Below are 12,143 nucleotides of genomic sequence, written 5' to 3'. Positions count from 1 at the left end.
GAAGTTCATGACCCACCAAGTACAGGTCATTTCCTTCTCAGCAAATTAAAACTATAAATGAATTGCCAAAGTAACTAACATTCATCTTGTTTGGTGAATTGCATGACTTTCAGTTGGACGCACAGACTTATTGTACTTCTTTCCTTGACTCCTCTCTCCTTAACATTAGTGAAGAAGAATGTCTTAGACTAATTCGATGTCTCATCCAAATTTAAATCACCTGTTCTAGAAATGGTACACACTTGCTGCCTATCAAGAATTAGGTGCACAGATATGGTCTCCTTGGCACATTTTGCTCATGGAAAGCCACACCCTTGGCAGGTTTACTACTTGTTTAAGATCAATGTAATTTTTTAGACTCAACATGCTATATCTGGTAGACTTTATAATGACTAAGGTCCAATGAGACTCAATGAAATTTGTGGAGATAATTTTGGCCACCTCTACCCTATCAGATATTATTATCAAGCTGGGCATTCCAATAGGACAGGCATCTTTTTTCCATTTTTAGCAGGTCCCTTGGCAAGTTAGATGTCATTTATCTTAACACTAACCTACATACTGCTAAGTACAGGCTGTTTAGGTGAACACATGGTTTCATGTTTATGATTATCTCATATATATTTAACTATCCCAAGACAGAGATAATCATTTTGAAGGACTTGTTTGTCAGGCCTGGCAGATGGATGGATAGCCATCTCGAATCACTAAGGAAAGAGGAATATTTCAGGTTAGGGCAGGAATTTAGAAGCAGATGAATTAATGTAAATGGCAATATTTTAACAACCTCATTTATGAAGAAAATGTGGCAGTGCTAAATTGCAAGTATAGAAAAACTGGGAATAAATTACATTATTTATTCTTGGAGATTGCAGGATTATGTATACAATATAAAGTATGTTAATTCTATGTTTTATATTAAAACTACAATAGCATATAGAGATTGGATTAGGATTATAATTGTTATTTATCCTTTTACTGTAAGTCCTGGTAAAGCTTTTGAAGTACTTATTATCCTACATTGTAAAGAGATATTCCAGTAATTTCCTAGTAATCTTTCATTCCTGAGAAACTGCTTAGAACTCTCCCTATGGATTTCACTTTCCCTAGCTACCAGCAGATTTTTTTATTACCTAAAAATAGTCTATCAAAAACAGTATATCAAGAACAGTGAAACCTATTCATCTAATACCTGGTTTTGATGAAAAGATGGAGAAAAAATTTTAAAAGAAAAAAAAAGAAAATGTACTCAGGTTATTAAAGTATCAAAGAAAGCAAAAACATGAAATGTCTGGCTGAGAGTTTACAAAACAGAAAACATACCTTCTCCTGTCTTAAAACACAACAAAATAAAAATGGATACAGAATAGCTCCATAAGCCTGAGGCATCATAGGGACATGATAAGGGCAATTGTAGAACCAGAAATTGTTTATGAGCATAATTAATAGTTTTTTCCAGCTATACTATATTAAAATTTCAACTGCCCATGCTTATAGGTTTTTTGGGCAGGATTCTGACAATAATCATTTGGTTTGAACAGATGATTAAAACCATCAAGCTGAAAAAAAGAACTGGGGAAAGAGTTCTTCCCTTTTGAGATCTTGAAAATTCTTTGAAAGAGTAGGTTCCAGTCTTTTTTTTTTTTTTTTTTTTGATTTTAAAATGCATTTTATTACTGAAGATAATTATTTTTGTCTTAAAAATTCTTCCATGACTTTCATATTGATATTCGTGTAGGTTCCAATCTTTGATAATGTGCACCATTATTTACGCCACAGATTTTCCTTCATTAAGATATGTGGTGTGGGGAGTGAGGGTTTATAATTTGATTACAGTTTATCTCATTTAACAAAAGTTTAGAATTATGTTGTTTCCTTCTTTTCTTTCTTTCTTTTTTTTTTTTTTTTTTGGAAAACTGCAAGTTTGGATTAACAGTTCAGTGTTTAAGATAAGAAGCAGGTGAGCCTAAGGCAAAGGTGTTCTACTGGAGATTACTCACATAATATTAATGTGTAGAGAGAAATATTCCAGGAACACTATCAGATTCTCTTTTCATTTTTATAGAATTTGTTTTGGGTTTAATTCCCTGGACAAGTCTCCTCAGTTGTGGTCCAACTTCTGCGACTCAGAAACCAAAACTATTACATCATTGATGCTCATAGTTAAAAAATGCTTTGATTTTTTGCTGTCAAATTTAGTCAATTAAAATTATTTTTAATGGTGTATGTGCAAATTATCACACGGGATATACTTATACTAGGAAACTATCACTTATTTGAAATGAAAAATTAACTAGTTAACTTCAATTTTAACTTTTCTTTTTAATTTTAGTATTTTATCTGGCAATGCTAACTATGATACAATCACAATCATAGTTGGCAATCAAATATACCAGCAAGATATAATTACCAGCAAATATAACAGGGACATATATTGGCAACTCACAACTTTAAAAAAATAGACTAGCTTTAATCATATGAAACTGCTGATATCAACAATGTGTGATATACACTAGAGGTAATTTCATGACTCAGCCTAAGGTATTTGTTTTTCTGACATTGAATCATTTCTGGAATAATTCAACATGTGATATGCTTTTTTTTACTAGAATGACACTTGGAATGCTTCTACAGGTACTCATAAGTGGGGTTGCTTAATATTTGTATTACTTTATTAGGTTTCTGTGTTAATGCCATTGCATTAGTTGGTGTGGGCTACCATAACAAATTACCAAAGAGCAGGTGTTTTAAAACAACAAAAATGTCTTCTCTTGCAGTTCTAGGGACAAGAAGTCTGAAATTTGGCAGACCTAGGACTTATAGGGGATATAAACTGTTCCTCACATCTTCCAATGTCTGTGATGGCCCTGGCATCCCTAGGGAAGAAGATACCCCAGTGCAGTTGGGAATCCAGGTTGCATTCTAATTCAACCACTTGTTGGATGAGAGTCTAGGTTTGGTGTTCCAAAAATCTCAGCTTTGTAGCTATGGGTCACAAAGTGTCTTTCATGGGAAACATAGAAAACTTCAGGTAACTTGTACCACAACTATTTTGGTTAGGTTATGTATTCACCAATATAATATTCCCTCATTTTAATGTTCAAAATTGTCTGTGGTCTCCATACTTGAAAGACAATTCAATTGGATATAAGGACTTTGCCTTACATTTACTTTCCTGAGTATATAGTACGTATTGCTCCATGTGTGCTCAATAGGCATCTCCTGTGCCAAGGTTTCCCTGACCTTCTTCCATCTTTGAAAAATTGGCCCTCATTTATCTGTGAACTCATAACAATTTAAGTAAACCTATATCATTAGCATTTGACATCTTGTTTTATAACAATGTATCATGTCTACCCAGTTTCCCCTAAGAGAAAGAATATTATCTAATTCATCTTCATATTTCAGTTATCTGGCATAATTCCTGGTACCTGGTGGGTGATTAATAGCCTTCCTCAATCTCAAAGAGAGCTGTGTTTAGAGTACAGAAAAGTGCTATTACATGGTTTACATTTGAAGGATGAAAAATTCTGTAGTATTTCTAAAGTAAGAAGTTAACACCTATGTGTGAACTAAACATATATTAACTCATTTAATGATCACAAATCCTGTGTGTTATAATTGTTTCCCTTTACAAATGAGGAAACTAAGGCACAGAAAAGTTAAGAAACTTATTCAGGGGAACAGCCTGTAAGTATCATGATATACTTGGGATTTGAACTCAGGCAGGGTGACTCTATAGTCTGTGCCCTTAAGCAGTATGATATTCTGCCTGAAATCTAATTAGCATATAAAGATTGTAATATAACATTCCAATCTGATGCCTAAAAATGAACAGATTTTCAGTGGAATAAAAAACATCCTCACTATTAAAGGATACATTCATGCATCTTTCCAAGAATTTATAATCACACTGAAAAAGAATTATTAACTTCAATAATTATAATTTCATTGATTCTGGCTATGAAAACTCTTAGTACCTTTATACATTCCTTAATTCACAGATTCACAAAGCTGAGAAACTGAAATGCATTTCATGCAAAATCCTCTATTGCCTGTCTCTGTTAGAAGTGCTTATTCTGGTATAATTTTAACTTCCCCAGGCAGTGGGGTTCTCTTACTTTTCTTTAGTTACTGTTCAATGTCCTGATGCAGTTCACTGTCACTGAGTTGACTCCACTTTTCATCTTAAGTTTTAGTTTCTTAATTTGCTCCTATTACTCCTAGTAATTACTTTCACATATCATTGCTCTAACTTACAAAATCATACTTTTCCCTCTTTAATATGAACACATTTCATATTCCTGTAGATAAGTTGTCATCTTTCCCATCAATCATTTTCTAGCCAGCTCTACATATTTGGAACATTTTAATTGGTTCTCATTAATCAGTCCTACTATTCATTAAATCATACTAACATATTCCTCCTCTGGAACTATATAACCATCACAAATAGATGGGTACTGAAAACAGCATTTAGCCAAGTTGCTCTATGACTCAATTATTTTTGGAATTTAAGAAGGTCCTAAAATTCTGTTTTCCTAAGTAAGAGAAGAGATTCCGTAGGACCTCTCCTTGGTCCAGTTTCTGTATTCCATCATCATCCAGGTTTTCCACTGTGGGAATGGGAGGATAATAATAGGACTGATACCAACATTTTAATACATAAAACATGTCACTTCAATTATGCAAAAAGTGGCCAAATCCTGGAATAATGACTGAATTATAATTAATTATTGTTTTCTGAAAAAAAGCATATTTTAAATGATAGTATTTTGCCAAAAACATTGCATGAATTTGAATGTTTCATCAGCTAGGCTTTCTTATTATGCCATGATCTGTGGTCCTTGTCAGAGGCCTCTCCTGGGTGGTGGATATTTGGTGAAAAATGGAACTCATGTATAAACTTTACTATAAATTTATCTATGCAGAAGAATGTCATGCTTATTTAATGTGTATAATCCCAAGGTCACTGATACAAATAAATCTTATGTATTTTCTCACTATCATTTGAAGACTGGGGAAATGAATGAAAATATTTTATTTTAAATAACAAATACACATGTATAGTATAAATGAAGTGTATTTATATATTCTATATTATATTATTTATATATATTTACATACTGGAACATATAGATGTGAGTTATGTGTGTGGGTATTTCAATATGCCCACACATATGAAAATTTACCAATAACTCATGGGTGTGGATAGTTTAACTCAACAGGCTGTTTCAACTAGTATACTAAATTATATTGTAGGAATATGTATTAAAAGCTGTTAACTAATTGTTCAAAGTAGTTTCAACAGATCTATCACTCCATGACCATTCCTAGAGATGAAGTCAGAACAAATTTTCCCCAAAGCAGTCCTCCATCAAAAGGTATTATAAATATAGTGATAGATTTCACTGAGCTCAAACTTGGACTTTCCTCTTCAGCTTCTGGCTGAGCAGGAGGACTACTTTCCAGATATTAGAATCTTATAAGAATAAAAATAGTAGCTTGGCTGATTTTTTAAATAATAAAATCTCTAATAAATGTTTAGTTTCTGTAAATAGTTCATTAGCACTAGAAACCTATTTCTTCTTATATACAAAGTGCGAACATGTGTTTGCCTGTGTGTGCATTTATAATAAGTTGGGATGCCTTAATTTGTATTGCACTTTGTGATTCACAGTCCCAAAACTTTATAACCCAATGGCAAAGAACATCTGATTCTTATTCTGTCACTCAATGCAAGTCAAAGAAATGATAAAGAAAAATTCAATGAATGCAATTGACTAAAAATTTTAAAATGTGGTTATTTGGAATGGCCCTAGCATGGTTATAGTTGGAAACATTGCATATTTTTCTCTTAAGATTAATTTAAACTTAAAAAATACTTTTATCACTTTTTATGTCTACTCTCACCATTCATCTCTTATCCTTTGTTAAATAAAATGGTATAAAGATCTTTTACACACTGTACAGTATAAAAATTTTTAAAATGCAAGGTATCTAGTTGCAAAGATGTTTAACAACTGTGGACCGAGGTACACTTGTAGCACAAGCACATATAGATACACATTCATGGAAATTATCAGCACATTCATAATGAATTAATTAGAATAAGTTCTTTCTTCTCTATGAGATCTAGCAGATTTAAGAGGGATGTGGAATTGCTATGTTTCTACAGTGAAAAATTAGTGAAATGCCTACCATGATACGTAAAACAAAGACGATAACTTGGTGTACCCCCCAAAAAAAAAATTAAAAAAAATGTATTGGTAACCACATTAAAAAAACAAAACAAAACAAAACAAAAAAACAAAGAAGATAAAATCAAAGAAGGATATTTGTGACCGAAACATACCTGGAAATGTTACACTACAAAGACAAAATTAAACTTGAACATTGATAAAAATCTTTTACAGAAGACAGAAGGGAAATAGAGGACCAAGAGCTATGAGTGACAGCATGTGCACATGATACCACGGGAGAAGGGGGTTCAGAGGGATAAATTAGGAGGAGAGAATTAACATATATATACACACTGTTACATATAACAGATAACCAACAAGGAGCTGCTGTAGGGCACAGGGAACTAAACTCAATATTTTGTAATAACCTATATGGGAAAAAACTCTGAAAAAAATATACATATATTCAGATATATATATATATATATGAATCACTGTGCTGTACACCTGAAACTAGCCCAACATTGTAAATCAGCTATGCTTCAATAAGAAAATAGTGACATTATTCAAAAAAATATACACAGGTTTTGTCATTCTTTGTGTGTTTATAGGTATTTGGATAACATGAAATAAAGGAGGGAGGTAAAATAACCACATGGAGAGGTTTGGAAAATGTAATTAAAATTTGGTGAAAATAAAAGAAGAAAGGAAGACAAGAAGAAAAGTAGATATCGAGGTATTATTATACTTTCTCATTGTAACTTGTTTTTATTTTTTAATTAATTTTTATTGGTGTATAGTTGCTTTACAATGTTGTTAGTTTCTACTGTACAGCAGAATGAATCAGCTATAAATATACATCTATCCCCTCTTTTTAGAATTTCCAAAGCTATTGAGGTATTATTGTACTTAGTAGTAGGCACAGCCTAGAGTACTATTTTATCTTACTTTATCACTTTGTAATAATCACTTTGTAACATGTTAAAATAAGAAACCTGAAGATTAAAAGATGAGATAATTCACAGATCTCTTAAATGGCAAGATCAAAATTTATATTTCATCTGACAGTAAAGATTGTATTTTCCACCACCCTTCATTGACTTGAAAACCAAGTTAAGATCTGTGGCTTAAAATAATAGGTATTGTATTTGCAATTAAGTATACTTGAAGAATAAGGGTGATACAAAAGACAGTATTTGCTGAGAGTCAGGAAAGCAAATAGGATTGGAGCCTTGAATTAAAAAAAAATTCAACAACTGCTTATTATAAAGAATGCAAATTGGCATATGGACCTCAAGAAGAGAATCTGAGAGAGACTGCTATGAAGCCCATCCCTAGCTACAGAGGTTTACGTCAGAGAAAAGAGTGCATCAAGTTGCATTCAGCCTTATCTTTTTTCCACCTTTCCACCCAGTCAGGCTCCATTAAACAATGAATGAAAGTTATCAAAGTGTTTTTACAATGTAACACAGCATGGACCGGTGAATTCAACTTGGCAATCTTCTGATCAAGGCACGATATGGACAGGAATGTGCAAGCTGATTTATAGAGCAGTGCTGATTTTGATCTTCAAGAAGATTAGCTGTTCTGCCTTGCTGGCTAAAGTGAGCCACCTTAGAGATTAAATAAGAAACAGGTTTAAAAGGACTGTTTTATCTATTTCTGCCATTTGAATGAGTGCCTCTTAAAGGTTAAAAGCCACAGAATTATATAGTTTAGTCTTCAAATTGCAATTATTTATAACATAAAATATATAGCAATGGAATAACTCCAAAACTAATAATCCTAATCTGAAGGATGAAGAAATTAGATAAATGCAAACAGTAATGCATTTTAGAGGAAGTACAGACTACATTAGAAAATAAATTCAGGAAAAAAGAGAAAGATAATTTGGACTCATTAAATATCAAGGTTATTTTCAGTACATTATCATTACTGTTTACACAATCATGAAAATACCTATCGTGTATGTGTATGTGTGTATGCAATATAGAATAGAGAATATTAACCACAAATACATGCACACATTTGCACACGTATCATTGTGCCTTTATTTTTCACAAACAACATCAAATTAATTGATGTCATGCTGTATAGTAAGATCCACATTGTCCTTAATCCCACAATACACACTTGTATTTTGGATAATGTGTGTATTCACATCATCCACCACTACCATCATTTTTTGCAAACATGATATAACTCCCTACTTTATAAAGATCATAGTTCTCAATAGGCAAGAATCCCCCTATTACCCACACCCCACACATATTCCAGCTACATCATTGCAAACATTTATTTCTCCCTCCTGTTTGATTCTGTCAAAGAAGAAGGCATGTTATCATAGCTTCTTTCTTTCCATCTGTGATCAAGATCCCAAACAGGGCCATTTCTACCTCAGAGCATCTTTTTAATTCAATTACCCTCTCTTTAGTATTCTCAGTTTCTTGTCTCTACTGACCTTTTATCCATCTGCTATAAACACACTTTCAGTCTCCCAACTTACAATTAAAATCTTCATTTTATGATGTTCTCATCTGTTTGCTTTTTAAAGTTTCTCCCTGGCTTTACTACAAAGCTTCCCAAAGAGGATAGTGTGTTTCTTTTAAATTTTTTTCTCCCATTTCCTTGCCTCCCATTTTCTCTCCACCACAATAAATTTGTTCTTCTCTTCATTGTAGCAAATTATATATACATATATATATATATATTTCATTCAAGTATGTAAAATGGGTAACTTTTCAGACTCTGAAGAGACATGACTGCTGAGTTCAATTTTCTATCAATCAATTTCTACCTGGTTATAATTCTTTCTCTCTCTGTGATTCAATTTCCATTTTATTCATGAGAATAATAATACTCCCTATATCATCATGTTCTAGTTAGATTTATAGGAAGGATAATAGGTGTACCAGCTTAATAAAGATTTGGGAAAAGTTCTTAAAACCCATCTTGACACTGATGTTATCTGCTGTTACTGTCTATTGTGATGATAATGAGGATGCAGATGCAGATGCAGATGCTGATGCTGATGGGGATGGTGATGCTGATGCTGATGGTGAGCTAAAAACTGCTGGTGACAATCACCCTGCCCTCCCTTTTGCCAAATCAAATTACTCTTTATAATTCTAGGTTGTTTTCCAGTTCTAGAATCCTTCACAATTTTTTACTATCTTCCTCCTGTTCAGCCTCCCTTGGGGATTTTCTATGATAAAATTCTCTTCTGTTTTTTGATATTGTCTCTATAGACCCAATTTCTTTCCTGCCTTCAGCTTCTTAAATACTGGTGTTCCCTAGGGTTCAAGATTCATCTTTCAGAAAGAATGATTCATATGCTTACCTGGATTTATCTGAGTGAATAACCATCCAAGGAATGAAAAGCAGACAATCTTCGCTTCATTTTGTAATCCATAGTATGTCCATTAATTACTCTAATGCTTACTGAATGCCTACTTAGTGTCAGAAAACACGCTAGACATTGGGAATACAGCGATGAGTTAATAGTCTTGTCCTCATGTAGTTTATATTAACAATTAATTAGAAATATTGACATCAAATGAGACCTTGTCTCTCCCTGCTTAGATAGGTTCAATGGCTCTCCACTGGGTAAAATTTAACAAGATTCTGTGTGCTCTCCTAGGCACTAACTTTCTCACTCTCTCTGCTCTAGGAAGAATGATGTCTTTTAGGTCCTTACTTTAGCGTGGTCCACCTCCTTCAGATTCTTGCTGTGTTTTCTTTCCTCTTCCTGTATCACCCTTTACCTAATCACCTCCTAAGTTTCTTTCAGTTCTCTGTTCAACTACTGCCAAATATCAAACTGGACCAAACACCCTAGATTTTGTTTTCCCAATAGCACTGTATAACTCTCCTTCTTAGGACAGTTTTAATTATCTATTTAAGAATGCATGTGATTTTGATTGGCATATCTCCACTTCCATAGATTGGAAGCTCTACGCAGGCAGAGAGTGACTTTGCTCAGGCTTTCAAGGCTCATGTAGAGCACAGTAACTGGCACATAAGAGACACTCAAAACTCATGGATTTGTTAAGTAAAGATATGGAAATTGACTCTTTATTAACACATTTTTGATTCAATTTTGACAATCTCAGAAAGATTAAAATGAGAAGATATTTTAAGTGAAGATTCAATATTTTATATAGACCAGTGATGACTACTTCTTAAGTACTTACAAAACTTTAGGCTCTACTTTGCAAATCCCTTTTGTAACATACAAAAGACATATTAATCCTCAACTGTAAATCAATGTAAAATTGTGATTATTAGAAGAACAAATATGAGATTTTTTATAATGCAAAGAGAAAAGTATATCCAAAACACACACATAGATACTGAAATAGCTAGATGACAGATAGCTGGATTCAAATAGATAAATAGATGACTGATAGATTGACAGAATGATTGGTTCACATCAATATTACAGTAGCACATCAGAAGAAAATATCTCAGCCTGTGTTCTGAACATGTTATACAGTAGAATCACCTGGAGTACTTGTTTAAAAGGCCAATTCTTTACCCCTACTCCATCCTTTCTGAATCAAAATATAATGAAGATAAGGCCTAGGGACCTAAATGTTACTGTATTTCCAAGCTGAAATTGTTAAACATTTAAAGACTGAGACATACTGCATTAAGAGTTACATTTAAATCCTTCTTAACTGATTGCCTGTGTTCCACTTCCTTTTTACAAGGACATGAGCATTATGTTCTCTTAAAAGCAAAAAGCAATAGACTTAGCCCAACGACAAATTCTTAGGAATAAAAAAGAATGGGGGAGAAGGTTAATGGTTTCACTAAAAGATCCACGACCAACAAGCAAACTCGTCTTCTAAAGATTATTAGCCAACATGATGAAGATTTTTACATTAGAGAGGCTTTTAATGCTACTTTGATTAGTACAACATAGAGTAATGACATTAATAGAACTGGCACTCGTGATAAATTTGTTATATGAAAACAAAGATGGGGAGATATATTCATAGTGCATTTGATATCCAATCTTCCCGATACTAAAATACATCTCTTAAGAGAGGATTTAAACAGTTAGACATAATCATAATTGAAATGTAATTATATATTAAAGAGGAAATGTTCTGCCATTTTAATAATCTGACAATATAGATTTCTGTCAAATTTCCATTCATTTTAAAATGAGTGAATTGCCTAAATCACTAACAGTATTTTTTTTTTTTTTTTACCTTCTTTAAGGAAAGGATCCCTTCTCTGGTCTCTTTGTCAGTGGAGATGGAGAAAATCCCAATACCGTCACCATTAATGATGGAGTATGTCATGTCCGCATTTGAACCAGTGTCTGCATCATTTGCCTTGATTTTCCCAACAGCTGAACCCACTTGAGCTGACTCAGGAACGTACAGCTGATAGTGCTCTGAAAAATAGTTCATATTAAACTTATTTGATGATAATAATGTTCATAAAATAATAATCTTATAAGAAAGAGACATTAAAATATTTAGACCACACATCTACTTGTTTACATCTATTTCATAAATGTACACATTTCCCTACAGGCACATATGAAATAGACATTAAGCATAATGGACATGTTGTTACCAACTGTTTTATGGTCAAGTTAGAATCATATCTATTACAGCAAGTTATTTATTATAGCAAATCTCAAATAGCTATATAAGTAACAGAAAGCTTTAATTAAAATGTAGTTTTATAGGGTTGGCAGGAATGAATTGGCAGATTGGGATTTGCGATATATACATTACTAATAAGAAAAAAAATCAGATTGTACACTTTAAATATATGCAGTTTATTGTATGTCAATTGTATCTCAATAAAAGTTCTTAAAAAATAAATAAATAAAATAAAATGTAGTTTTATAAAAATTTCAACCATGATTAAATTAATGGTGATTTAATATTATACATACATATAATTAGAGCATATAGATACATGAATGTGAAAAATCTA

At 32.6% G+C, this 12,143-nt stretch overlaps 1 protein-coding gene across 3 annotated transcripts in view; it reads right to left on the bottom strand.

Annotated features, from left to right (window-relative positions):
• Positions 1-12,143, bottom strand: part of CDH18 (cadherin 18) — a 743,326-nt gene that overhangs the window by 94,007 nt on the left and 637,176 nt on the right. For 2 of the 3 annotated variants that reach the window (XM_057709534.1, XM_057709536.1), the window contains one exon: positions 11,402-11,589. In XM_057709534.1, coding sequence (XP_057565517.1) covers positions 11,402-11,589 — 188 coding nt within the window. The remainder of the gene's footprint in view (positions 1-11,401; positions 11,590-12,143) is intronic. The other variant, XM_057709535.1, reaches the window with a different exon arrangement.

The sequence above is a fragment of the Hippopotamus amphibius genome, chromosome 15, assembly GCF_030028045.1.
Source record: "Hippopotamus amphibius kiboko isolate mHipAmp2 chromosome 15, mHipAmp2.hap2, whole genome shotgun sequence".
Taxonomy (NCBI): domain Eukaryota; kingdom Metazoa; phylum Chordata; class Mammalia; order Artiodactyla; family Hippopotamidae; genus Hippopotamus; species Hippopotamus amphibius.
Note: the sequence above shows the minus strand (reverse complement) of the source record. Positions and strands in the feature narration are given on the sequence as shown.